Here is a 25,813-nt window from a genome sequence, read left to right as displayed (position 1 = left end):
GTGGAGTCGAGAGTTTCCGGGCTGTACCGGTAGGGGGGAGCGGCATCTTCCGTTAGCGGCCCTATTCCGTGCAACCATTGGAGAACTTACGAAGCGTCCAATGGGCAGGAGGTGAGTGAAGATCTCGGCCTCACAGGGAATGCTGAAATTGAAATTACCCATCGACAATTCAAGAATGTGATCGGGCAAATGGCACTCGTCAATGCTCTTCCGCGGTTGTATTGTCGTTTTGCCAAGCTGAGAAAAGCAAAACCCTTCCATGTGGCCCGGGATCAAACTGAATGAGACAAAGCAGCCGTTCACGCGACTACCGCGGATTCAGTGGACCAGAGTCACCAAGGATCTGGGATCGATTGCCCGGCTACGTGCTTGAGAAACGGACAGACACAGTGCCCAGTTTGCTCGCTCGGCCGCGTGAGTATGATATCGAATCGTCTCTCACGTGCCCGATACGTTCGTTGTTTGCCCGTCCTGTCCGAGTGTCCGTGTGGTCTATGCGTCATGCTGCTACCCGTCACGGGTTGATGGAATCCAACAGCCGCATCTTGATTGAGGCGCAACAAGCTTGCGGCTTTTAAAAACGGCATGACAAGCTGGCTGACACCCCTGACATTAGGGCTGGATCATACCTTAAGAGATCACGGCTCACGAGAGCCTGACATCTCACGGGAGCCTGACATCTCACGGGAGCCTGACATCTCACTACATGCACTGCGCCACTGGGATTGCGATTAGGTTCTTTCTTACTCAGATCTCTGATGTTCAGCACCTTGAGAATAAAATCAAACGAGCTACATCAAGGCTTGCCTATTGCGAATAACCACAGTTGACATTCGTTTAGTTCATGTTCCTACTTTAGCCAAAGCAGGTGCGATGTGCCGGTCCGTAGCTCGGTTTTAGTCCCGGTCGACCAGGGCAGTGTCTCTGGCTCTTTGATTCGATACGACTCAAGACTTAGAGAAACCGTGGAAGGGAAAGGCAGAAAATGAGGTTAATGCAAACTCTGCGGCTCAGATACCATGCCCACACCGATCAATCACAAGTCGAATGAGTAGACAGATCTGACTTGGGGAACTGCAAGTAATTCCAGGGCGTTGGACAGAAAGGCAACCATGATCTCATGCCGTAGACTACCTTACCTAGGTACTATGCAAATGACCAAGGTTGAAAGCGGCTCAGAACCTTAAACGGCTTAAGTTCTCCTTCCTTGGAGCCCGCTTTCGCCACCAGTAGTACTTGTACCTCTAGCTATTGTTGGTGTCCGACGCGGCAGAGCTGATACTTAGCCCACCGGACAGTGAAGCGAGCTTTTCGCGAACTTGCGCAAGGCCATGCTCAACAGTTTCAACTGGTTCAAACTGGGACGAGCTCGAGAAGATCAGCGACCGGCCCGAGGCTCTGTAGATGTCAAGCTCGATTCCGGTGGCGTAGCTGAAATGTACTGAGGCGTTTGCCCACTCTGTGCTCAAGTTGTGGAGTGAGGCGAAGGATGAGCCTTGAGGGGATTGATTCACAGTTCATTAGAGTGAATGCTTACATCAAGTTGATTATACGTAAATTTTGAATCCTGTCAAAGCGACGTTGGCGTTGAGTACTATAAAGGGAGAAGAGTTGACTTGAAACTGACTAAGTAGCTTTCAAGAATGTGAAGCGACAAATCAATAGGTCGGAGGACTGGAAAGGAAGCCGGACCCAACAGCTTACGGCGCCTGTAATGATCGGTGTCTCACTGACACCAGATTTGACAACGCTTTTCATGGAATGGTCAAGACCACGGAACAGGAAAATGTGACAGGATACTAATAGCGTTAAACAGGCCTATACAAGCGACCCAATGTTCCTGGCATGGTTTCAAGTTCACCTATTCACATTTCCATCCACGATTAACGCCAACCCCCTCTTGGCAAAGGACATGCCAACTAGAGTGTAGCTCCCTGGATATTCGCATACGAGCTTGGTCTTTCAGCTGAATGGGCCTGCAGCGTCTTCGTCGTCGGCACCACCGCACCCGCCAAGCCCAGCTACAAGTGTTAGTATGGTAAAGTATCAAGATCAACCATGCACCATATCTTCCTCTTACCAAGAGAGCACGCAGAGCTCGTATAGTGCCCGCTAACATAGCAGCCGAGCTGCCTCGAGTAGTCCCAGCCGCTTTCAGTTTTTCAGTTACCTGGCCCCTTCTGGTCAAGCAGAGGGTCACATACCAGTTTCGAAAACCGTTGATAGTAACGCACTCTCCAGTGCGAACACACCAGAAGTCGTATGTGGTGCCCACACGCAGTGTGCGCTCGACACTATATTTTGTGCCGGGGCCCCTGCGGCAGTTCACGGTCGTGGAGCTGCCGATAATCTTGCATTCCTGAGGGCGGGTGAACTCCCGGGGGTTCAGGGACTGATTGACGCTGTTAAAGGCATCGGGCGAGGCCTCTGTTTCCGGCGTGGGACTTGCCAAGAGGCCCAGGGGAAGGAGAGCCCCAGTGAGGAGGTATTTGAACTGCATGGCTTCGTGTCCGAGACCTGCTGGGCGAGTTTGCCAAGGGGGCAGAGATGAACCTAGGTAATCAAACTGAAGCGAAGACGGACTTGATACCACTTTATATAATCAAACGAGCAGTACAGTCTGAAAACAACGGATGAATAACAGTCCGTATCTTACAGCCGTTATTAGACCGAGAATTGGGGATTGCGACCCTGAGCGCCTCTTAGTGTCGTGGGCTGTGGAGAATCCGCAGGTTACCTCCCTAGTGAGCTAAGTAACAGTACGCCGCTTTAGCACATGCCAATTGGAGCCTGTCACTATTATCAGTTCAACATGCTATCGTACATCATCTTACTTAAAGTACTTACTGCCCATAGATGGAAGTAGGACGGGGCATCATGAGTTTGAGATCAATTGAAGTCGCGTCGCGCGTCGCGTTTGGGGTGTTTACTTAAAAGGACCCACTGCACGGACCTCAGGACGAGGTCACTGCCGGTGAACACTCATCTCAGTTTCTTATTCAAGTTTACATGCCAGTGAAATAGTTAGATGATCCAGTAAGACTCAAGGAACGCAACTAATCTCAGCAGGGCCCAATTGCACCTCAAGAATTTCGGTTTTCCAATACGCCGCCCAAATACCTGACAAGCTTCAGCAGCATACCAACTCGCTACTCCTGGCCCCGCGTTACTTTGGACCCGGGAGCCAGAGCCGATCATCTCATCCATCCACGGGATCGCTTCAGGCCATTGCACTCCTTGCACCGCATCTGCAGCTCTCGCCAGCCATTTTTCACCATAAAAAACAAGGATGCCGGCCACCGACTCGGCGGAGTGGGAGCTCCCCAAACTGCGTGCATCCTTCCTCTTTCAAGTTTGTTCTCTCCTCGTTGCGCTCCCTTTAGGACTCCCAAGCCCTCACACGGCTATCTAGGACGACTACAAATACCTCTCATCAAATGATCAGCAAGCTAGTCAAGGTATGTGGTGGCGCTTCCGCTGACAGATGGGGAATCGCTGACCTATACCCTCACCCATGCTCTCAGATCTAGCCGAGTTCTTTGATGTGAAGTTCTACCCATACAACCCGCCAGGAGCGCCTCCCGTCTTTGCTGCCACGAGCAAGAAGCATGTACGGATAAGAACAGCGGCCCTCTCAACAGCGCCTCGAAATGAGCTGACATGGCTGTGAAATGCCAAAGGCGGTTATCTGCCGGTTGACACAAACGACCGACAAAGACACCAACCCATGCGAAATCATACAACTCATCCGAGATGATAGTGTAAGCAAACACTCATGGTGTCGCAATTTTCGTCTCTACTAACCATGTAGCAGGACGACGCCAACTGCGCGAGCTGTTGGTCCAGGGACCCTGTGACACAAGAACCCTGGCTCTGTGTCGCCGGCAACGACTCCAACGTCAAAGTATACAATGTGAAGCAGGGGAAGTTGGTCAAGGTGAGCTTAGGACGTAATCAATCAACTTGAGCACGACTTCTGACCCTCGGCAGACACTTGTTGGTCATGGCGGTGTAAGTGGATGGAAAACTAAGCCCGTGGGCAGCAACTCATTGGGATCAGGGCATCAACGACCTGGCAACTTCACCAGACAACCCACTCATCATCGCTTCGGCATCCGATGACACGACCATCAGGATATGGAGCTTAGCACCAGCCCATGACAAGCAGCCATGTGTCTGTATCCTTGGTGGCGAAAGTCACTCATACGACCTGCTCAGCGTGGCATGTTGCCCTTGTTGGAAACGTCCTTTTCAGCAGCATCGCTAACAACTGCCAGGCTTTCCACGACAACGGCCGATATGTTCTGTCTGCCGGCCATGATCAAGTCATCAACCTGGTGAGTCCTCCAAACCCACGTCATCTCACACCAAACTGACAAGCTCCAGTGGGCTCTCCCCGAGTTCCCAACAGAGCACGTCGATATTCCCTCGGTGATCATCCACCCCCATTTCTCCTCCTCTGAAGTACACAACAATCTCGTCGACTGGTAAACCACTTCCTTTTCCCCCCAACCTTCTCCCAGATTAACAACCCCCCCAAAACAGCGTCGCCTTCCACGGCGACCTGATCCTCTCGCGAGCCTGCCACGAAGACAAGATCGTCCTCTGGCGCATCGAAGGATTCTCCTCGTCGGACCCGATCCCGGGCCCGCTCGACGCGCCCACGCCGACAGACATGGCCAAGCAGACGCTCTCATACTTTGCCCCGACGCTGTCGCACGACCGTCCGGCCATGTTCACCCGCCTGGCCCAGTTCCACACGCCCGACTGCGGCGTGCAGTTCTTCATGCGATTCCGCGTGTTTCATTGTCCGGGGAAGCACCCGATCCTGGCGTTTGCCAATGCCAAGAGCAAGACTTTCTTTTGGGACTTTGCGCGGTTTGGCTCGTACAGGGCGTTTATGAGGGACTTGAAGGAAGCGCAACAGAAGGCTGGTGGGGCAAGAGTTGCTGGTGGCGGTGGTGGTTCAGCTGCTGACGAGAATCTGATGGTCAAGAAACCTTCGTGGCTGATGGTCAAGAGGGCCAAGAAGACGCCTGCGAACGCGGTTGCCACCCAGACAGCGGCGGTCGGGGACGGGACGTCGAGCCTGAGATCGTTTGCACTGGCTGACAAGGAGTCGATGGTCTCGGCCAGTCCGGACCCGGAAAGCGGCACGAGCTGGGGGTACAGCCGCGAGACGCTGCAGGCATGGGCCGAGATGTATGACTTGTCGAATCCTGTCGGCTATGTCAAAGCGCATCGGACACTGGGTATTGACGGGGGGTTTGTTGGTAGGCAGGTCGGCTGGAGTCCGGAGGGGGAGTGGTGCGTGGTGGTTGGGAACCGGAACAGGGCACTCATTTACCAGCGGTGGGGGAAGGAGAAAGGCGTTGGTACGATGATTGCTTGAGCCTTGTTTGGGGTGTAGTGAATCACAGGAAGTTTGTATCTAAGGTTTTGGACAAGTCTGGTAGCCAGGCTAGAATTCCAACGAAGAAAACATGGGGAGCACTGATGTGTCTTCATCCTCTTCGTCCCGATCGTCATCGGACGCCAGAGACTCGAGCAGCGCCTCATCATGGTCCTTTAGCTCCCTTCCGCCCTCCTTAATCCGTCGCAACAAACCCTTCGCCTTTGCACGTTGACCAGCCCGCGCTCTCCTGCTGTCCCTATCCTCCGATGCGGGTCTTGGAGCAGGCGGCACATACAGATCTCCCATGTAGAGCGCCACCATGGCTCTGAGCCTCAGCAGCTCGTGGTCACGGGAGAATGGTACCATCTCCATCACAGTGTCCATCCGCTGCGCGACGTCGACCATTCGCCGCAGCGCTGCAAGTCGAAGATCGTCCTCCTTTCCCCGCAGTCTCAGCTCTCGGCGGCTAAGCCCGCGGAGATCATCCCGCGTTTTCCCATCTCCCGCCCCCTCCTGTCCATCGTCAAGGTCGTAGTCCATCGGCTCCTCCACGTCCATATCGTCCTCCCACCCACCATCCCTCTGCAAGCTCTCCAACCCCCTCTTGTGCGCAGCATACGCCGCCTCCATCTCGGCGCTAAACATCGCCACCTGGAAGTCCAGCACGCTGTTAGCGCTGGCAGGTTGCTGTTTACTGTACGGGTACTGCTGGATGAGGTAGCCGTAGTACGCCTTCAGTCTCGCCAACCTCTCCTCCCCTTCCTGAACTTCCCTTTCCCCATGCCATTCTACTCCCCCATCTTCAGCGCCATCGCCCTCCTCATCAACGCCCTCCTGATCCACCCGATCAGAGGGTGCTTCCCCCTCCCGCATCAATACCTCAGCCCCCATCTCCCAGTACCGCTCCCACCGCAGGTCCACGTTCCTCCCATACACCTTTGCCCTCGCCAACAGCCCAAACGCCCGCTTGGCCGTGCCAATGTCCCCCTCGGCCAGGCACCGTCGGACGACAGCTGCCAAACACCCCACGCGGGCACGGTAGGCGTGTGCGCGGCGGTCAAAGCCGGCAGCATTTTTGCCTTTGCCCTTGCTGCCCTCCTTCCTGCTGCTCTTGCTCCTCTTTCTCTCACCACTAACCGTGAGTCGGCTGGAGTTGTCATCCTCGGTATCATCAAAATCAGTCGTCCACCACCCAGTTTCCGTGTCCTCCTCCCCGTCCTCACCGTTAGTTTCGACGTCAGCGTCGCTTGCCGCGCCGGATTGCGACCCACCCCTTGGGGTTCCCTGCAAGGCTCGGGCTGATGATGATGATCCAGGGTAATCGGCATTGGCATCAGCATCGGCAGGTCCGCTGCAGCCGAGCTTCTTTGGGCCCTTGGTTTTAGGACGCGGAGGCCGGTGCGGGAAGCCGGGATAGAACGCTTTGGAAGGGAGGGGCTGCTCGGCGGGGTAGCCGGCGACAGCGAATTGCTTGAGCGTGTCTGGAGTATGCGACAGCGGGTTGATGACTGCGTCCGAGGGGGCGCGTTTTCGTTTGCATTGGATGGTGGCCATTGCAATTTGGAAGGTTCTATTTGAGGTTGGTATTTCAAAGGGGTGTGATGTTGCTGTTGTGTGTGAGAGAGGTGTGGAGGGAGTTGGCGGTTGGGTTCGAGTTTCTGTTTGAGTTTGCGTCAAGTGATGGGACGACACGGCAATTGGGTATTACTATTTTTCTTCGTGAACAACCTGAAAGGCATTGATAATCAACATTGAATCTCCTAGGTAGCTGGTCCGTTACAATGCAGGTAACGTGTGATTTGAGTTCTGGCGCATGAAGAATTTGATGCGAGACGTTTGAGTGAGGCGTTCTCAAACTAGGATTTTGGTCATTGTGTGACCGAATCTTGGTCTTAACCACAAACCACAGAGCTATAAACACAACCTGAAGTCACAGAGATTTGCCTTTGTTTTGTCCATGACATCTTGACTAAGATGCACCCCAAAAACATCTATCTTCATTGTACACACACTGCAGCCCTGGGAAACGGCGTACACATCATGGTATTGTCTGCTCCATCCCTTCCTTCGATCCGCAGCCCCCCCTCGGCTCAAGCAGGAGACACATTGCCCGTTCGGCTAAGCCAAGTTGGACTTATCTACTGGCCGAAGATGTATCTGCACTGATTTGTTTATGTATAGTCTCTGATGTAGTCGTACACCTGCCCCGCATTCACGGCTTCCGCTCAAAGTAGGTCCATTGGCCCTCAGCGGGCTGTTCCTCGAGAGGCTCCCAGCTAAGATGCGTGTCAGCAATTTCGAAAGGAGAAGCGGGCCAATTCAGCACTTACACCTTTGCCTGGATCATGGTGTCCACCAGCGTGAGCTCACCCTCGGCAACCTGGATAACCTCTTCAATCAGGCCCGCGCCAATCTTGGTCTCGAGCTCCGAGATCCTGCACAAGACATCAGCACATTCGCTTTTCTCCAATTGTGGTCGTTGTAACCTACTGATCAGCCGTCAGCTGCGGCTCCGGCTCCAAGTGCACGTGCTCAATATCGCTCGGATCTCTCCTCTCAAAGATGTGCCTCAGGTCCTGCTTCTCCTCGAGCGTCCTGCTGCCCTCAAGCTCCGGGCCTTCGTCCACCTCGCCGTCCCACTCCTCGTACCGCATGTCCTCTTTCGGTGGAATGTGGCGCACAACAAATGCCTTGCCGTCGCGCTCGAGCTTGACGGCCGTCTCGCCGCTGACGCTGTGGTGGGATGCGACAGTGAACTCCTCCGGGTGCTCGCTGATCAGCTTGTGCGTCTTTTCGGCCCACTCTTCGTACCAGGGCGGAACGGCGGCCTCGACGAGGGCCATGCGCTGCTTCGTGACGGCCTCTACTGACTGGCGGTAGACGGAGTGCTCGGGCACGGCCTTGAGTTTGTCGAGTGTCGACGTGTAGAGGTAGAGGAGGGTCGAGCGCGGCGAGGCGTGCGTGTAGATGCCTGTGAGGCCCGTCGGTGTGCCGGCTTCGAGATACCGCGCCGCTGGTCGGACGGCGGCGAAGAGACGGAGAGTTGCGCGCATATTTTCGGGGTGGTTGACGACGTCGGCGTCCCAATTAGATGTGGTGTTGTTGCTGCCGTCGAGCGGGATTTCGCTCGGGAGTGCTCAATGTTGCTAACCCCTTCCGATGTCAGAGCTTCTGTTGGCCATCGCCATCAGCTGCCGCCAATTGACTCGGGAGCCAAGGCTGCCACGGTAAAGAGATGGAGTCACGTGACAGCTCTTACGTTACAACTTTACGACGGGAATTCTACGTTACGACTGCTTTCTTGGCATCTCCAGAGCTTCAGTTGCCAGCCGGACTCATCAACCTAGCTTGACTGAAGGCGTTCAAGGACATAGCTGCACCAGAGTATCCAAATTCACGATGGATCGATTTCCGCAGCATTCAATTATTTATCACGATTACCGAGGATGCAAATGACTGAAGTTGCTTCTCTCATTGCCCATACCGTCTTCTCAATCTCAATTCATCTTGTTCCGGCATAGAAGCTTCAAGAACCCCGCAAGCACTACGCTATTGCTTCAGACTCATCAAATGTTTCCTGGTTCAGTCATGTACATATTCTGAGGTAAACTCCTAACTCCTACAGTGAACTCCCAACTCCTACAGTGAACTCCCAACTCCTACAGTGCACGCCGTAATCCTCGCAACATCCAAGCGCTGCTTTGCTCGTTAAAAGAAAAGCAAATCGTCCTCGGCCCAGCCCATGCCCAAAAACGCCTCTCTTGCCGCCTCTTCCATCCCCTCCGGCCCGCAAATCAGCACCATGGCATCCCTCTCCGCAGGCGGATTTCCAACCTCGCGCTCAAACAACTCCCTATGCATCCTCCCCTTCAGTCCAGTCCACCCGTCCGAAGGCCTACTGAGCGTGTGCACAACCCTACACCTTCCCCCAGCCTCCCTCTCCATCTCCTCCAACTCTCCCCTCAACAAAATATCCTCCTCAACCCGATTCCCATCCAGCACCACGCATTCCGGCGCATCCTCCGCACTCTTCTCCCTCACCGCCGCCCGCAACACAGCAAAGATGGGCGTGATCCCGCTCCCGCCACACACCATCACGAGCCTCCTCACCTTCCTCCTTTTGCCGTTCACCACGCACTGTCCCGCGCCCTTGTATTCGAACTTGCCCACGGGGCCCTTGAACTCGACCGCGTGACCCGCGGGGAGCGCGTCCAGCGCCTGCGTCATCTTGCCTCCCTTCTGGGCGGGCGTGTCGCGGTAGATTTTGACGAGAACGCGCAGAATGCCCGTTTCGGAGCCTTCGGATAACGGCGTGTAGGCGCGGATGATGGCTTCACGGGTTGCTGGGTCGCGCAGGCGGATCATCAGGTGCTGGCCTACCGGCAAGCCGATGGTTTGAGAGGGGGAGGGGAGGGTGAAGTGGAAGATCTTGGTGTCGTGGGAGATGGGCGTCTTGAAGGCCAGGAGGGCGCGGCGCCAGCTCTTGGGGTTGAGGAAGACACTGGAGGTGGTGGTGTCTTCTTCGGTGAAAGGGGAGGATGGCGAGTTGACTGAGGAAAGGGGCGTGGAGAGGGTGCCGATGTGGTAGGTGGGCATCATTGCTTTGGCGTTTTCGCTGTCTTGGGTCGGGGTTAGTAAATTGGCTAACTGGAGGTTTATGTGTCAACGGGACGACTTACGTATGGCGAGAAACTCTTCGCTGACGTCTTGTCCCGCTGCGTTGATGATGGAGGCTGCGCCGCCCGGGTGGCCTTCGAGGAACTTGGTGCCGTCGTAGACTTGGCCGTTGACGACGAACCATGGCTCCTCCTCGCCCGAGTGCTGGACAAGCTCCTCGGCGGTGATCTGCCGATTGATTTTCTCGTCGACCATGCTGATCTCCTTGGCTGGCGCTTCCTGAGCCGGCGCCGAATCCTCGCCGGTCACCTTCTCGCCCCAGAAGCCGTTGGTAATGTTTCCCCCTTCCTTCTTGACCCTTTCCATCCACCCACCCGGTACCAGTGCCGGCTGTGTGGGGTGCTCGAATCGCAGGGTATTGCCCTCCTTGTGGATGACAACCCGGTACCACGGGTTGTTCATCATGCCCAGCACGCTCCAGTACATATCCCTCGGCTGCACCATCATCGCCTCGTCCATGGCCCGGATCATCACGTCCCCTGCCTCCTGCAGCCGGGAGAGCGGCACATCTAGCTCCCAGAAACACCAACAGAAGCTGCTCTCACGCCACGCCATATCAAGCCGCCCGCCATACAGCACCTCTCCCTCGGGCGCCAACCGGTACAAGTCTTCCGGGTACGACAACGACGCCAACATCCACGTCCTACCCTGGTCGAGCGTCACCTCCATCCGAGTCACCCGCTTACCGCCTCCGGCGTAAGCATACCCCTTCAGCTTGTACACCCCGTCACCCACCTCCACCCTCTCGTCATGCGCCGGGTAGCAGATGGCGCTGTTGGTGTTGAGGTCATAGATGGCATACCGCTCATCCTTCCACGTCTCGGGCAAGTCGGCGCTTTCCTCGGGGCTGATCATGGTCGGCAGCACCCTGTTATCATAGATGTGGTACCAGTTATCGCTCGGCGCGGCGGTGACAATAATACGCTTCAGCCACTTGACGCTGCGGCCGCCAATCTGGCCGGGAATCACCACGCGCAGCGGCTTGCCGTGGTCCGGGTGCAGCATCTCGCCGTTCATCTTGTGCGCCACCATCATGCCGCGCTCCGGGTCCATCGCCCAGCCCAGCTTGACCGACGTGCCGTAGTACCCGTTGGGCAGCCGGTCGGCGCCCTCGAAGCAGACATACCGGGCGCCGCGCAACGGGCGCGCGCGCGAGAGGAGATCCGGCAGGGTGACGCCCGTCCAGAGCGCAGTCGACACGCCGGCCGCACCCCAGGAGAAGCCCTTGGTCTTGCGGACAATGTTTTGCTCCTTGCGCCGGTTGCCCGCGCAGACAAGCGTGATGGGGTACGTGGATTGGTCGTAGGTCTGGATGAGATCGCGCAGGGTCAGGGTGACGGGGTTGGCGACCATGCCCTCAATGGTAAACTCCCAGTCGAGGACGGACGAGTCGTCGACCAGGGGCACGGCGCCGTGGTTCCGGACATAGTGAAGGTCCTTGGTGGTGAGGAAGCCTTCGTCGAAGAGGTCGCTCAGGGGTGCCTCGACGTTGAAAGGATGGATGCCGGTGAGCCGGATCAGTCGCGGGTCCCTCTCCACGTGGTTGTCGGGCGTCTTAAGGTCCTCGGGCAGGACCTTGTTCTCCCGTGGTGTTGGCGGTAGTGGGTAGATGGGAGATGCTCCATCGATATGCGTCGGCAAGACGAGCCTCTGTTTATCGTACTCATCGAACTCTTGTAGGGGAGGTGTCGGGGGAAACCGATGGAATGAAACACTGGAAAGGTTGAGGGAACGGTCCGGCAAAGACATCCCGTCCATCTAGTCTGTATTAATGTAGTTTAAGGAAGGTAGGCTCGATGAAGCGTACACAAACACCTGGCACGCTAGCTGGAAATGGAGCGTTCAAATGCTTTTTGGATGAGACGGCGAGCCGACATGAAATAACTACCGGTCTTCCTTCAATGGGTTTCCAAGTAGAGGATGGTATTCATATCCCAATCCGTATAAACTGCCTTATTCCCGCGCCCCCATCCGTAGTGAGAATCCTTGCGATATTATCCCGACGCAGTGTCTGCTTCTCCGTGGGCTGGCCGGACCTGCACGATAAAGACAACTGGCTGTGTCTTGATGAAAACCCGCCGTAGGCTCTACATAGGCAGGCCTTTCGTCGCGGGCTGATCTGGCTGGTGGACCCCCGTGGACCATTGGAGGCGGCAGGCCGGGCGAGAAGGCTCCGTGGTGAGAAACTTGAGCAGTGTGTAAGGGTAATTGATCCACATTGGCGAATTCCACCGTCCGAGGAGTTCGGAGATCGCTAGAAATCACACTTCACAGCGCGCGGCAACGTGATTACTGTTTCCGCGGACATGTCTCGATCGCCGCCAGCAACGGAACGGGCGGGTCGCGCAGTCTTATCAGTTGTCGGCCATGGCATGGCAGGGCAATCATTGATAAGGCGGCCCACTGCCCAATTCGACGGAGATGCTCGAATCAGCTCTATCAAGATGGCCACGGCGCTGCACGTTGCCAAGACCAAAGACAGGCTGGGCCACGGAGGAGACACGCTGTGTGTGTTGCTGTCGAATCAGGCGAAGGTCGATTCGAAATCGAGAAGGCAATGTGGTGAGGTCAGAGGCCTTTAACTTGCACGGCGTGGAACCCCCACGCCCAAGTTTGTCCCAAGTTCCCATTTCGAGTTTGGGATGGTGCTGTGTCCCGTTGCCTTTATCAGCGGCATAGGTATGCCTGTTCTGGGGGGGGCCCCGGATACTAAGGTTACAGTACAAACGCAGGGGTTGCCGAGGACATGACCTTGCGCTGCCGTGGCCGAAATAGGTATTCCCAGGTTGGGCTCCATGTCCGAGCGAAGCCGTAGCAGCATTGCCCGATCGGGCCCCTTCCCGACCGGTTCCATTCCGGCCCGGCACGCTGCGACCCTGCCAAGACCCGTGCTCCGGAGCGCCGATCTCTAAAGTTTGAATGCTAACCTGACTGCTGCTACATGCAGAGTACAAGTGGCGGATAAATCAAAGTTCCTAGGATGTATTCGCCAAGACAGTGCGTATGTGTTTCGGTTTATATCTAAATGCCAAAATCCAATTGTTGACAGAGACTTGGGGCCTTTGGTCGGGGTTGCCTCGAAAATTGTGGATTGGCGGTTTAGAAGCGCCGATGAGAATTCCATAGCCCATGGGAATTAAAAGAGCGCTGAGCTCTCGAACCGCGCCTTTTCCACACAGACTCAAGCCCTTGCTGCTTGCTTGCTCGCGTGGAACTCGAAATCAGGTATCGTCGAACAAAATGCCTGTTGATGCCACGTGTAGTAATGAGGAAAGCATGACAAACGAAGAGTAGCAAAAAACTGAGATACGAGGATAAAGAGATCTTCAATAGGTATCTCGTCGTGCTTTGGACCGGGATTCCATGAGCTGCCATGTGTCTGAAGGTGTCCAGGAACCATGGAAATTGTCCAGTAATCCCATTGTGTCGGTTGCTCAGACAGGTAAATGTCGGGTGGTCTCGATCGCAAAGATCTTCGGGCCATGGCGGGTTCCTGCGCCGAGACCATTGCGGGCAGTCCGTTGCGGCTCGCAGGCATACCACAGCGCTAAAGCGCGCCTAACGATCCAATCACCGGCTCATGGTGATGGAGGAGAGCATCTCCACCAAAACTTTGGCACTATCAATTCCGTCACCGAACCTTCAACCCTTGGCCACGGAAAGGTTCTTGCAACCAGGCATACGACGGCGCGACATCGCTGGTCCCCGCTCTCTTCGGAGTTACCAACAACAAGTGCCTTTATAGGCTGCTTCGCAACCCGCGTCACCGATGCCTGCCATTACTGATGGGGATTGTCGCTTCCGATTCCTCAACCCTTAGCATCTCGAACTCCGAATGCACCACCGCTGCCGACTCTACCGTAATTGCACACACCAAGAGAACGGCCCGCCATGGATCGCGCTAGGCGGCGTACGTGTTTTACTGGCATCGACCGCTGCTCCTGTCAACATGGCTAACGGCGGAACCAGATGAGCTGCGCGAGCTGAACCAGAGGGCCTGGAATGGGGACAAGGGTGAGGACGAAAACGTCGTTGCCACGATTGCTTTCTGGACAAACATTGCTAACTGTGTTTGGCCTAGATGTCTTCCCCGTGGGCAACTCCCTCGACTCGACCATGAAGAAGAACACGGCCTTCATCAAGCGCCTGCGTACCGCCATCTCCCCCGCGACCCTGGCCACGTTCCTCCAAGAGATCAAGACCGTCAGCTTGTCCAAGTACCTCTCCGAGATTGTCTCGGCTTGTCACGAAGGCCTGTGTCGACTCAAGACACCTGGTGAAATCGATGCCGGCGTAGAAATTGTCAGCGCGCTGCACCAGCGTTTCGGCCCTGCAGATTTCACCTCGTACCTCGGTTGGTTCCTGGGAAGGTCAATGGCGACACCTGACAAGGCCGCCCTCAAGGCCCTCTCTCCGGAAACAAGAGAAAAGGAGGAAAAGGATCGCTTAGTCCGGCAACGGATCCTCCTGCGAGTCGTGACCGAGCTGTGGCTCGTCGATGTCCTCCGCACCCTCGACGACATTAAACGTCCTGACGATGCCACCAATGGAATTACTGGCAAGCAAACTGAAGTCAAGTCCCGCGCGTCCGCGAAAGGGGGTGCTGCCGAGCCATATCCTCTTGAAATTCTCAAGGACCTCCTGGGCCATGACCGCGAGCATGCCAACCTGCCATTGCTCGTTGTCTTTGTCAAGGCTTTCAGTTGGGATGTTCTGGGCGTTAGGGCCGCCGGTTCAGAAGGACGCAAAACTGTCGGTGAAGATGGCGTGACCAAGGCAGTAGAAGGGGCCGAGGACCGAGAGGGGGAGCCTGAACCGTCTTTCGAAGACCCTCCCTTCACTCCGCCCGAGCTGCAGGAGCGTTTCAGAGAGGTTCTGAAGCGCTACTTTGAGGACGTCAAGGGCCACCTTATCCGAGACCAAAAAGCCATCTACAGTCAGTCTCGCAAGAATGCCGAGGCTTATGTCAAGTCGGGTGAAGTATTTGAGGACCGCCAAGCCAACTTCGAGAAACAAGTCAAGGCGCAGGAGCGCCTTGTCGCCAACGCACAGGTTATTGCCGACGTCATTGGGGCTGAGATGCCGGACTTGAAGGATCACGACGACCCTTCTTCTGGCGTGAACGGCTCCATTGGCATTGTCAAGGCCGGCGAGTATCTGCGAGGTCAAGGAGACGGCGCCGGTATCTGGGAGGACGAAGAAGAGCGTCGTTTTTACGAAAACCTCGTTGACCTTAAAGGCAAAGTTCCCAGCATTCTTCTCGAGGAAGTGAAAAAGAAGAAACCCGACGCAGATGAGCAGGTTGGTAAGAAGGTCGACCCGGCCGAAGCTGCCGAAACGTCCAAGCCCGCCGACACGACGGCCGACGATCAATCCGTAGCCATCGCGAACAAGACGATTGGAGCCCAGGTCGATGCGTTGCTCTCTCGGCTGCCAGACCTCACGACGAAGGAGGCAATCGACCAGGCCGCCATCGACTTCTGCTACCTTAACTCGAAGGCTTCGAGGAACCGGCTTGTCAAGGCCTTGACTGATGTCCCCAAGGGCCGTGGTGACCTCCTCCCTTGCTGGGCCCGGCTCGTTGCTACGCTTGGCCAGTACATGTTGGACATCCCCAAAGGTCTGGTGGAGTACCTTGATGCCGAGTTCCGCAGCCTGCAGCGGCGTAAGGAGAAGGAATTCTTAGGCCAAGTCAGGCTCAGCAACATCCGCTACCTCGCTGAACTGACCAAGTTTGGCATCGTCCCGGAACACGTCGTCTTCCATTGCCTCAAGGTCAGCCTGGACGACTTCTCCCGCATGAACATCGAGATCATTTGCAACCTGCTTGAGAATTGTGGCCGTTATCTTCTGCGGAACCCAGAGACATCGCCTCGCATGACGTCTTTTTTGGAGACGCTTCAGCGGAAGAAGTCTGTGCAGCACATTGGGCCGGCCGAGAGAATGCTCATCGAGAATGCCGTGTACTACGTCGACCCACCCCAGCGTCCGGCCATCCAACAAAAGGAGAGGACGCCTATGGAACTATTCATCCGCAAACTCACCTACACGGACCTGACCAAGCGGAATTACAGCAAGGTTTTAAGGCAAATCCGCAGGCTGCACTGGGAGGAAAGAGAGGTATGTTCACCACCGGCTCTCCGAAGCGTGGTATCGTGGTCTAACGCTTCGCAGGTCGTTGCCGTCCTTCACAAAGTCTTCTCGAAGCCCGGGAAGATTAAATATGGTAACATTCACCTCCTGGCGATTCTGTTGAGCGCCGTGCACAGGTACCATCCTGAGTTTGTCATTGGGGTCATTGATGCGGTGATTGAGTCCATCGCGTTCGGTTTGGAGCAAAATGACTTCAAGTTCAATCAGCGCCGTGTGGCCGAAGTCAAGTACCTGGGAGAGCTCTACAACTACAGGATGCTCGAACATCCCGTGATCTTCGATGTCATGTATAAAATCATGACTTTCGGCCATGGTATGTAACCTAACCTCCTAGCACGCAAGGGCTCGCTGACTTCCGCATCCAGGGGGCCCGCCAGTGCCTGGTCGTATCAACCCCTTCGATCAGCCCGACGATTTCTTCCGCATCCGCCTGATAGCTACCATCTTAGAAACTTGCGGCATGTTCTTTAACAAAGGCGCTGCAGGCAAGAAGCTGGACTACTTCCTCTCCTTCTTCCAATACTACATCCACACCAAAAACCCTCTGCCAATGGATATCGAGTTTCTCGTTCAGGATATCTTCGCCCTGACCAGACCCCAGTGGAAGTTGGCCTCTAACATTGAGGAGGCCACCAAAGTATTCCAGCTTGCCATGATTCAGGACCAGAAGACATCTGGGCTGGACAAGGTCGTCGAGCAGGACGACGGGGCAAGCGGGGCTTACAGCGACGACGAGGACGATTTGCAACATGCGGAGCAGGATGATGACGATGAGTCTAGCTGTGAGGACGGGGAGGCAGAGGCTGAGGTAGGGCGCCCGACTGCGCACTCCAGCCAGCTGACGGTGACTAACCCTATCCTAAATGTACAGGACGTTGAACAGGAGCCGTCGTACAACGCCAGCGAGTCCGAAGAAGAAGCCATTGTCGTCACCAGGGAGGAAGAGGAAATTGACCCTGAAGATGAAGCTGACTTTGACCGTGAGTATGCGAAGATGATGGCTGAAAGCTTCGAAACGCGCAAGTTCCAGCCGAAGCAACAATTCGACATCCCCCTCCCCGTTCGGCCCAAGAACCGCGAGGCTCCTAGCGGCAGCGAGACCGCCGAGAGCGGGCCAGGCACACCGAGCGGGACGATGGCTTTCTCCCTGCTCACAAAGAGAGGAAACCGCCAACAGGTGAGTCTGGCTTTTTTCTTTCTGTAAGTGCTGGCTGTGGTGGCTAATGTGGCAGACCCGCACGGTTGAACTACCCTCGGACTCCAACTTTGCCGTGGCCATGATCACCCAGCGGCAGGCGGCGAAGGAGGAGCAGCAGCGCATCAAAAACTTGGTGCTGAACCTCGATTTGCGGGAGAACGAGGATAACGACGGTGAAGAACACTTGACCCCTTACGGACCTAGCATCAATATTCATCACATCCCCGCAGGAAACGAGAAGGCTTCTTCCCATCATCACCTTAACCGGCTTGAAAATCGGTCGGGCAAGGACCGCGGGCAGCGGGTCCGCAAGCTCCAACTCAGTGATGTTGACTGGTATGATGCCCCTGGAACAAGACCCCATTACGAGCGAGACCAGGTGCCGAACGTCGGTCAAGGGCGTGCCGAAGGACAGAGTCCCAGCTACCGGCAACGTCGCAGCCTTTGGCCGACGTCTGTCCGCCGCGTGGCCGTGAAGGAAGAGCATGACTAGCCCTATCGCATGCACTCTACTTTGCGTAGGACCAGACACTAGGCCCGGGCAGTTTGCAGTGAGACCAAGTCCATCGAATAGCAAGTTCTCTAACTAGGCCGCGCCGGGCGGCATTTGATAGGACTTGATATCGACTCTTCCGGCAATACATTCGACTACATCCATTCCGCCAGAGGAAATCCGACTCCTTCAGCGACGGGCCCAGCGCTTTGAATTGGTGCAGGCCGGTGCCTCTGGCCGCCGAGTATGCAGGTCGCCGACCGAAACGTGCCGACATGCCAACTGACCCAGCGGTCTCCGGATCTGCCCTGCTTTGCGGATTAACTGACACCCAGATACGGATTCTCCAAACAGGACCCTGACCGACAGCGGGTCAAAGTCATGGACGCGACGCGGAAGCCAGTTACAATCGAGGGGTACGGAACGCATCGACGGACGAGAGTCGACACTGAAACCGGCGCGTCTCTCCAAATGTCGCTTACCACCCCGTCGGTTTAGCCGACTGGTAGAGGACCGCTGGTCAGCGTCACATTCCGCGTGTAGAACACAGGAGACAGCTTTGTTGTCTGTGAGACAGCGTCGGCCCTGATCGGTGTACTCGGCGGACGGAGGGGTTCGAGACCAGACGAAGCGGACATAGTTCGTAATACACGACAGATTGCAGAATTCAACACGACCTTTGTTCCCGTCCCTTTCTCCCTCTCGGGGGCTTCCTCTCGTGTTTCTGATGGATCCAGACGACTGTTTGCAGTGGTTGAATGCTGTGTGACGATGTCGCCCTGCCGCTGTATGACCCTCGACACGAGATGCCATGGCGCGAACGGAGCTACGCAACCCTTCCCCTTTATTTACCGGGTCTTGTTGCATCTGTAACATTAGCGGCTGGAAAGATCACATTGGGCCGCTGTGGAAACCGAGTTATTACTGGAGGTGGAGCGTGAGGATCTATTCCCGTAAGTGGTGACGCACCCCTAATACTCGGTTTTCAAGGTGGAGGCCCCGAGTGTGGTATTGTGCCCTTACTACGGAGTTGCTGCTGTGTCCTTGGAGTTGCACCGGTACGCATTTGGACCATGGGGCACGGAAGTTGGGCCGGCTGGGAGATCTCCCGCAGCCCCCTGCCGACCTTGCTTGCTTGGCTTTCGGCTTCAAGAGGCGGCACGCCTTTTGGTTGCCGGTTGCTTGCCGCCCCTGCCCCCCGCACATTTCCAAGGATTTCCCAAGCCTACATGGCGGGCTCGGCAGATCTTGTTTCTTTGTCTTCTGTTGTCCTTAAGGTTCGTGCTTGTCTGACATGGCGGCGTATACGGGCTAGCTGGTTCTCATTTGTTATATTTCTATTTTTTTTTTCCGTTTCTTCTTTCTTCAGGAGTGTTTCACAACGTTCGGGAACTCCAGACCAAGGCCGGGTATCTCTCGATTCACCTGTTCTGGTGGACTGCCGCCCCTCTGATGGGTGTCCAGCACGACATGAAGAGCGCGGCAATTCCAGATTCCCAGCTCCTAGGTTGGTTGGCGTGCTGCCGCGCTTTTGCTGAGGCGGGGGATCCTGAAGTCCGGGTTAAACGGTATCCTTGCGGGTTGGCCGTCCCGGGCCCGAACGGATGTTATCGTTCATTTTACTCGCTTGACGACTTACAGAGCAAGTGCTCGCTCGTCTCGTTTGTGTTCGGCTATCGGTCCGGCTGGTGGTTTGCCGCTCCGCTCGCTTTACCATAAAACCAGGAAAGTCTCCTGGCAGTTCATACTATGGCCGTGTCAGAGTGGTCGTTGTCTGGTCCAAGGGTTTGCGAGGATCAGACAGCAACCTTGGTGTCGTGTCATATTTCCTGAGCTTTGGGGGTTGTCGAGTCCCGGCACCCAGCGGGTATCTTGTCTGTGGCCTAGGCAAGCAGCCTGGTTGGTTCCTTCGCTTGGTTGTCACCACAGACGTCCGGCTGCTGGTTGTGCCTCGTTCTTGGGCGGCGTCCTGGCGCTGGCTACTCTCCGGCTCCAGGGCCCAGGGGATAGACACAGCAACGTGGTTATATAGCGTCGACTGTGTACCATCTTCTCACTTCATCAATGAATGCTGATTTGATTATTCGACGCCGGTCTTGCGAGAGAGAGAGATTATTTTGCTTACTTTCGTCAGATGAGCGTAGCCTTGTGCACTCGGCCGGCTAAACTGTTGATTCATTTGGGGATATTGTTTTTTCTCCCGTCTGGCTCACTGCGCTTGCACCCCCGTCTCATTTCCCTCTCGCCGGATGCTGCAGGTGTTTTCACAATGGATGATAAGCGCTGTCGTAGTCATGACCTGGCCTGCGGCCGGCTGGGGAGTGATTGCGGAAGAGTCGGTAGAGGCTATTGTCTCCTGCCTGCTACCTGCTTGACTCTTCCGTGCTTACCGCTTCAGTCTCCCCGGTTTTGCTCTCGCCTGCTTTCTTTGTTCTTCTCATATCAGATGCTTGACACAGTCACACGGTCTGCGTGTGGGCGCGTGCACGCCGGTTTCCTCGAATAGAAAACCCGGCCATCGTCCGGGAAGTCTTCAATACGAAAGGGCGGGTTTGCCCGTGGCCGGGGTTGATAATTGGGTGGACGACGGCGCTGCAGGTAGCCGTCGGTTTGTGTCCCTTGCCGTCGACCGCTATTTCAACTCCATACCGCGCTCTTGGTATCCCGGGTTGGCAGGCAAACTTCCCTCCGGGTCGTACTTGGTTTTACTCGGTTTTTTGCTGTCTTTATTACTACCATTCCTCCCAAACAAAATCGCGTTTGCGGGGGTTCGATGACACCTTGTGAACCTGAGGTCTATTATCCAACCGCTTCGACGACATGGTCGGGAATATTGAGGAAACATGGCCGCTCAGAGAGGTACGTATTTTTGGGTCTCAATCTCACGAGGCAAAGACGGCGACTGACCTGCTCTCAGATTGTGTACACCGCAATAGTTGGCTTGGTGATGCTAGCCGCCTTGCTGGAGTGGTTCCTCTGGATAGCCGCCTTCCTTTATTGTCTGTGGAAGGTGTTTGTCAAGGCAGAGCACTGGACCGTCCGGGTTCTCGCAGTCTTGGTGGGGGTTGCGTTTACCTTGCTCAGGTATGGATGCAGCTCCTTAGGGGTAATGGGAGTCAATGTGGCTGACAAGCTGCAGATTCATCTTTCTTCCCATCATGATCGTGACTCTGCCGCTCCCTAGCCAGATCGTACGTATCTGGCCTCCGGCCATGGTCTCCTTTCTGCAGTGGTTCGCCTTTTGGAGCTTCGCCGGGCTTTTAACAATCCCCTGGCTGTTCTGCGTCTACCAGATCGTCACCCACCAGCTCGGCAGGACGAAGCGCATCAAGCAGGTCCTCGACGAAGTGTCCGCTCCGAAGGTTGTCATTGTCATGCCCTGCTACAAAGAGGAGCCCGAGGTGCTCGTCACGGCCATCAACTCAGTAGTCGACTGCGACTACCCGCCCTCTTGCATCCACGTCTTCCTCTCCTTCGACGGTGACCAGGAAGACGAGCTGTACCTCAACACCATTGAGAAGCTCGGGGTTCCCTTGACGCTGGAGTCGTACCCCAAGAGCATCGATGTGACGTACAAAGCTGCTCGGATCACGGTATCAAGATTTCCTCACGGAGGGAAGAGACATTGTCAGAAAATGACGTTCAAGCTTATCGACAAAGTGTACCGCGAGTACCTGAGGAGGAACGACAACCTCTTCATTCTCTTCATCGACTCGGACTGCATCCTGGACAGGGTCTGCCTGCAGAACTTTGTCTACGACATGGAGCTGAGCCCCGGCAACAGGAGGGACATGCTCGCCATGACGGGCGTCATCACATCCACGACCAGAAAACACAGCCTCATCACGCTTCTCCAGGACATGGAGTACATCCACGGCCAGCTGTTCGAGCGGACTGTGGAATCGGGCTGCGGCGCCGTCACTTGTCTTCCCGGCGCCCTCACAATGCTCCGCTTCTCAGCCTTCCGACGCATGGCAAAGTACTACTTCGCCGACAAGGCGGAGCAGTGCGAGGACCTCTTTGACTTCGCAAAGAGCCACCTAGGCGAGGACCGCTGGTTGACGCACCTGTTCATGATCGGAGCGAAGAAGCGGTACCAGATCCAGATGTGCACGTCGGCCTTTTGCAAGACCGAGGCCGTGCAGACGATGCGCTCGCTCATCAAGCAGCGCCGCCGGTGGTTTCTTGGGTTCATCACCAACGAAGTGTGCATGCTGACCGACTGGCGGCTGTGGAAGCGGTATCCCATCCTCGTACTCGTCCGCTTCATGCAGAACACGATCCGCACGACGGCCCTGCTCTTTTTCATCATGGTTCTTGCGCTTATGACCACCACCAAAACCATCAACGACCTGCCCGTCGGGTTCATCGCCATCTCGCTGGGGCTGAACTGGCTGATGATGATTTACTTTGGCGCCAAGCTCCGCCGCTTCAAGATCTGGCTCTACCCCTTGATGTTCGTGCTAAATCCCTTTTTTAACTGGTACTACATGGTGTACGGCATCTTCACAGCCGGTCAGCGCACCTGGGGTGGACCGCGCGCGGACGCCGCTGCTGCCGACGCGACAACCACGGCGCAGGAGGCCATCGAGCAAGCCGAACAGACTGGAGACGACCTCAACATCGTGCCCGAGTCATTCATTCCCGCCGCCCAGGAACGCAAAGAACTGGCCGAAGCCGAAGCCAGCAAAGAGGGCACCATCCTCACAACCAAGACCATGAAGAAGCAAAAGCCCACCATCACCACCACCGGCATCACCACCACCGTCACCGGCTCTGGCACCTCAGGTGTCCACCGCACCCGCAGCGTCCTCCTCCAGCCGCCCGACAAACTGATCGGCAAGTTCGCCGCGCCGGAGCGCACCCCCTCTGGCTGGTATCAGCACCCAGACGACTCAGTGGCCAGCATCGGATACAATTTGACTTTCCGTCCCGCCACCACCACCACGACGCCATATCACCACCACCCCGGCAACAACCCAACAACGGGCTTACATCACCTCAGCAGGGAGTCCTTCGACAGCGCCCTGTCAGCCTACACGACAGGCAACACGTCGGTGTACATGCCGCAGCGGGTGGAGAGCCTGATGGGGGAGGAGGACAGGCGGAAATACGAGCTCGCGGCACAGGCTAGCGGCAGCCACAACCACGGCCAGAGCCAACTCGTTGCGTCGCTGTCACCGTCGTCATCGCGGGTCTGGGGGCCGCCCTCCTCCCTGACTCCCCTGAGTCGGCCACAGCAGACGACGACGGGGATAGTCTATGAGGTGGGGGACGGCGACGGCGATGAGATGATGATGATGATCGCTGGCGGTAGCTCGGGGTCTGCGTCGTCGCGGGCTGGGTCGGTTCATGAATCGCATCAGCAACAGCAATCCCAGTCGCAATTTCAGGGAGGGTCGACGGATTCGCTTGGAGAAGAGGGAGGCACTGCGGGCAAGAGGCAGTCGCTTATCCCGCATCTGAATCCGCCTCCGCCGCCGCCGCAGACTGTGGGTGGGCGGTCAGGGAGGAGTCCGTTGGGACGGGCGAGCTGGACGAGGCCCGTTACGAGGGATGAGGTCGAGTTGGCCATGGAGGGGGTTAATGCGCCGTCAAATGTGGGAAAGGAGCAGGCGGATCAGAGGGGGAAGGGCTGGTAGTCGGGGACTGGGGTGGTGCAGGTTGATAGTACTTAGGCACTGGGATCTGGGGTTGATTGAGTGTTTGACAGGGGACATGTGTATGTTCCAGGGGCCGTATCCCACTGGCAAAGTGAGCAATCTAGATTGAATTGATTGTCTAGCGAACGGTTGCTCTGATTACTGATTCTTGTTTTCCGGCTTTTTCAAGGGGGTAGTAGCAATCTTCGATCTTGCCTTCGATGGTGTTGAGCTCGGCGAGTACGCTGTCACGTACGTCATGTCAGTGATGGGGACAGTAGGGACGCACCAAAAAAGGAGACGAAGAGGAGGAAGAATCTTACCAGTCCGGTAGGGCCTGATACTGACGCCGGACATAGGAAATCCTGTCATACAGCCAGTTTTGATTCGCCCCAGACGGCGGCGGATTTCGAGAGCCACATTCTCGGCGCGAGATCCTATTTCTGGATGGTTCGCGTACTCAAAAATGGCAATCGTCTTTGATTTTTGAGGGGGTTGCGGGTCAGTGAGCATTCGGTGTCCCGTGTGTCGGAGTCGTTCTAATGAAGGGGGGGTCCTACCTCGGGCATGGGGCCAAAGAAAGCCTCTACGGCCGCCTCATTTGCGTCGTTGATGGTTTGTCGGACCAAGGCCTGGAACGTACTGTTCGCCATGGGGCTGTTGGAAACCTCGAGCCTGCCTTTGAGGCCGTTGACGGACCGTTGCAGAAGCACTATGATCGACCGGTTCTGGGTCGAAGCAAGCTCATCCGCAATGAATTCGAACGGCATCTGGTAGCCCAAGGACTCGGCGTCGCTGGGCAAGGTGGCGCTGTTCCAGACATTCCGCCAAAACTCGGTGTTGGTTCGCGGCACGGTTGTTCGTTCCCTCCGGCACCACGCGTTGTCTGCCCAGCGGGACAGGTCGGAACAAGGCCAATTCATCGAGGTCGCGACGAAGCGACCCAGTGGGACGACCGCCGGGATGATGTGCTCCAGGTCCACCTCTTGGGGCGCCTGCTCCCTGTCCTCGAAAAGGCCTGGCTTGCATCTGCGGAGAGGTGCATTCTCTCCACCGCATGTACCAGTAGGCTTTGGCGATACCCGCGGCGCTGTTTCGAAAGGCTTCCATCCAGTGCGCCTGGCTGTCGTAGCGCAGCTCCCTCGTGACCACCTCGACCCCATAGACCCAGGCATTGTATCCTTGGGCCGCCCCGCGCTTGTCCAGTGCGCAGCCCATGTCCATGTCCATGTCCACGGCATTCTCATCGCTGTCGCGCTTGTAGTTGCCGTTATGGTCCATCTCGCCGCTGCATATCTGGGCATCGAGGGCGCAGCCCGACACGGAGCACTCCAAATCGGGCAGTTTGGGCTTGCGAACACGGCAGCAAAGCGGCTTGGATCGGCTCCAGAAACAACCCATCCAGGCGTCGCTTATGATCACCAGGCAAGCCACTTGCTGCTCTTGAGCCACGAGCAGTCAACTACCGAGGCCCGCTCCTCCTCGGTCGCCGAGTCACATTTCCCATCACTTGGCCAGCCAGGGTCCGGTCAGCAATGGTGCGTGCGAGTGTTTACCTAGGGGAGAAAGTCAAGATGATCCATAATGCTTACCAGTCGGTCCAGCGGCAGCCTTTTGTGGTCGCCGCCCAGTCGTTGGCCGCACAACAGAACGCCTTGAGTCCTCTGTTGCAAGCGCCGACACCGCTTTGAGCAGTAAAACCACCTCCCCTGTGTCAGGCAAAGGCAGGTAGGTATCCGTTAGCCCCGGTGTCTAGGTCGGCTCGGAAAGGGGGTACATGTAGGTCGGGAAAGGACAAACCAAGAAGACAAGGCGACAGTCGACTCGCCCTCATGGCATTGTCCGTTGCAATCTTTCCCACTTCCTCGCCCTAGCGAAGCCAATCAGCAACCGCACAAGCCGTACATACATGTATGCCCCATACGAGAGAAAGAAAAAGCCCTGGGAAAAGGTCAGCCATTTGATGTTGCGACTTGAAAAGGCATATTCCCCACACGTGTTGGCCCCAGCCGGGCTGATACAGTGTCAGACCATCCGCGAGGTTGCTGGCAATGTCAGTACCGCTGCTCTGCGACCGGCCGTGGACCAGAGTTCAATTCCTCAATGCAGTTATTGTTGCTAAAACAGATATCCAAAGCCTTGGGTTGCACTCTCCAGCAGGGAGTTGTTATGGGTTATTGGGGCCCAACATTTGCGGGGTCTTCGACGAAGGAATGACAAACAGCGTGCGGTTGTGGTGTGGGCACAGAAGCCGC

General features: G+C 56.2%; 10 protein-coding genes across 10 annotated transcripts; 4 read left to right on the top strand and 6 right to left on the bottom strand.

The window, feature by feature from the left end:
- Positions 1-1,552: 1,552 nt before the first annotated feature.
- On the bottom strand, positions 1,553-2,863 carry N657DRAFT_688911 (uncharacterized protein). Its single transcript, XM_062796963.1, has 5 exons — positions 2,848-2,863; positions 2,742-2,790; positions 2,205-2,691; positions 2,081-2,151; positions 1,553-2,021 (listed from the first exon to the last, which is right to left on the bottom strand). Exons 3-5 carry the CDS (start codon positions 2,498-2,500, stop codon positions 1,963-1,965), a joined length of 426 nt encoding a protein of 141 aa, XP_062650130.1. The 5' UTR covers positions 2,501-2,691; positions 2,742-2,790; positions 2,848-2,863; the 3' UTR covers positions 1,553-1,962.
- Positions 2,790-5,499, top strand: N657DRAFT_643151 (WD40 repeat-like protein). Its single transcript, XM_062792483.1, has 10 exons — positions 2,790-3,352; positions 3,413-3,458; positions 3,525-3,610; positions 3,681-3,761; positions 3,815-3,937; positions 3,991-4,011; positions 4,061-4,222; positions 4,278-4,337; positions 4,387-4,487; positions 4,546-5,499. Exons 1-10 carry the CDS (start codon positions 3,290-3,292, stop codon positions 5,390-5,392), a joined length of 1,590 nt encoding a protein of 529 aa, XP_062650129.1. The 5' UTR covers positions 2,790-3,289; the 3' UTR covers positions 5,393-5,499.
- N657DRAFT_305331 (uncharacterized protein) lies at positions 5,427-7,227 on the bottom strand. Its single transcript, XM_062786703.1, has one exon. It carries the CDS (start codon positions 6,947-6,949, stop codon positions 5,462-5,464), a length of 1,488 nt encoding a protein of 495 aa, XP_062650128.1. The 5' UTR covers positions 6,950-7,227; the 3' UTR covers positions 5,427-5,461.
- Positions 7,228-7,607: 380 nt separating this feature from the next.
- N657DRAFT_567484 (uncharacterized protein) lies at positions 7,608-8,448 on the bottom strand (the record flags this gene model as incomplete). Its single annotated transcript, XM_062788513.1, has 3 exons — positions 7,608-7,671; positions 7,726-7,830; positions 7,886-8,448. 3 exons carry the CDS (start codon positions 8,446-8,448, stop codon positions 7,608-7,610), a joined length of 732 nt encoding a protein of 243 aa, XP_062650127.1.
- Positions 8,449-9,103: 655 nt separating this feature from the next.
- On the bottom strand, positions 9,104-11,821 carry N657DRAFT_568757 (uncharacterized protein; the record flags this gene model as incomplete). Its single annotated transcript, XM_062788612.1, has 2 exons — positions 9,104-10,014; positions 10,075-11,821. 2 exons carry the CDS (start codon positions 11,819-11,821, stop codon positions 9,104-9,106), a joined length of 2,658 nt encoding a protein of 885 aa, XP_062650126.1.
- Positions 11,822-13,963: 2,142 nt separating this feature from the next.
- Positions 13,964-17,916, top strand: N657DRAFT_567632 (ARM repeat-containing protein; the record flags this gene model as incomplete). Its single annotated transcript, XM_062788533.1, has 7 exons — positions 13,964-13,982; positions 14,042-14,086; positions 14,154-16,192; positions 16,247-16,538; positions 16,591-17,033; positions 17,097-17,402; positions 17,458-17,916. The coding sequence occupies 7 exons, from the start codon at positions 13,964-13,966 to the stop codon at positions 17,914-17,916; spliced, it is 3,603 nt and encodes a 1,200-aa protein (XP_062650125.1).
- A 91-nt stretch (positions 17,917-18,007) lies between these two features.
- Positions 18,008-19,104, bottom strand: N657DRAFT_305194 (uncharacterized protein). The gene is made up of 2 exons (XM_062786702.1): positions 18,886-19,104; positions 18,008-18,773 (listed from the first exon to the last, which is right to left on the bottom strand). Exon 2 carries the CDS (start codon positions 18,727-18,729, stop codon positions 18,106-18,108), a length of 624 nt encoding a protein of 207 aa, XP_062650124.1. The 5' UTR covers positions 18,730-18,773; positions 18,886-19,104; the 3' UTR covers positions 18,008-18,105.
- On the top strand, positions 18,892-19,752 carry N657DRAFT_304753 (uncharacterized protein). Its single transcript, XM_062786701.1, has one exon. The coding sequence runs from the start codon at positions 18,990-18,992 to the stop codon at positions 19,452-19,454; it is 465 nt and encodes a 154-aa protein (XP_062650123.1). The 5' UTR covers positions 18,892-18,989; the 3' UTR covers positions 19,455-19,752.
- An 827-nt stretch (positions 19,753-20,579) lies between these two features.
- N657DRAFT_304727 (glycosyltransferase family 2 protein) lies at positions 20,580-23,867 on the top strand. The gene is made up of 3 exons (XM_062786700.1): positions 20,580-20,775; positions 20,834-21,000; positions 21,056-23,867. Exons 1-3 carry the CDS (start codon positions 20,737-20,739, stop codon positions 23,556-23,558), a joined length of 2,709 nt encoding a protein of 902 aa, XP_062650122.1. The 5' UTR covers positions 20,580-20,736; the 3' UTR covers positions 23,559-23,867.
- A 230-nt stretch (positions 23,868-24,097) lies between these two features.
- Positions 24,098-25,616, bottom strand: N657DRAFT_670402 (uncharacterized protein; the record flags this gene model as incomplete). The annotated part of the gene is made up of 5 exons (XM_062795539.1): positions 25,468-25,616; positions 25,359-25,428; positions 25,151-25,267; positions 24,641-25,000; positions 24,098-24,576 (listed from the first exon to the last, which is right to left on the bottom strand). Exons 1-5 carry the CDS (start codon positions 25,516-25,518, stop codon positions 24,098-24,100), a joined length of 1,077 nt encoding a protein of 358 aa, XP_062650121.1. The 5' UTR covers positions 25,519-25,616.
- Positions 25,617-25,813: the final 197 nt, after the last annotated feature.

This window comes from Parathielavia appendiculata, assembly GCF_033297405.1.
Source record: "Parathielavia appendiculata strain CBS 731.68 unplaced genomic scaffold N657scaffold_3, whole genome shotgun sequence".
Classification (NCBI taxonomy): domain Eukaryota; kingdom Fungi; phylum Ascomycota; class Sordariomycetes; order Sordariales; family Chaetomiaceae; genus Parathielavia; species Parathielavia appendiculata.
The sequence above is the reverse complement of the archived record's forward strand: the minus strand, read 5'-3'. Positions and strand labels throughout refer to the sequence as shown.

Coding starts and splice junctions, on each gene's coding strand:
- N657DRAFT_305331 (XM_062786703.1), bottom strand. CDS start 6,949: ATGGCCACCATCCAATGCAAACGAAAACGCGCCCCCTCGGACGCAGTC.
- N657DRAFT_304727 (XM_062786700.1), top strand. CDS start 20,737: ATGGTCGGGAATATTGAGGAAACATGGCCGCTCAGAGAG. Junction 20,776..20,833: donor AAACATGGCCGCTCAGAGAG/GTACGTATTTTT, acceptor ACCTGCTCTCAG/ATTGTGTACACCGCAATAGT. Junction 21,001..21,055: donor GTTGCGTTTACCTTGCTCAG/GTATGGATGCAG, acceptor GACAAGCTGCAG/ATTCATCTTTCTTCCCATCA.
- N657DRAFT_643151 (XM_062792483.1), top strand. CDS start 3,290: ATGCCGGCCACCGACTCGGCGGAGTGGGAGCTCCCCAAACTGCGTGCA. Junction 3,611..3,680: donor CTGCCACGAGCAAGAAGCAT/GTACGGATAAGA, acceptor GAAATGCCAAAG/GCGGTTATCTGCCGGTTGAC. Junction 4,488..4,545: donor CACAACAATCTCGTCGACTG/GTAAACCACTTC, acceptor CCCCCAAAACAG/CGTCGCCTTCCACGGCGACC.
- N657DRAFT_688911 (XM_062796963.1), bottom strand. CDS start 2,500: ATGCAGTTCAAATACCTCCTCACTGGGGCTCTCCTTCCCCTGGGCCTC. Junction 2,152..2,204: donor ATCAACGGTTTTCGAAACTG/GTATGTGACCCT, acceptor AAAAACTGAAAG/CGGCTGGGACTACTCGAGGC. Junction 2,022..2,080: donor GAGCTCTGCGTGCTCTCTTG/GTAAGAGGAAGA, acceptor TAACACTTGTAG/CTGGGCTTGGCGGGTGCGGT.
- N657DRAFT_305194 (XM_062786702.1), bottom strand. CDS start 18,729: ATGGCATCTCGTGTCGAGGGTCATACAGCGGCAGGGCGACATCGTCAC.
- N657DRAFT_304753 (XM_062786701.1), top strand. CDS start 18,990: ATGGGGCACGGAAGTTGGGCCGGCTGGGAGATCTCCCGCAGCCCCCTG.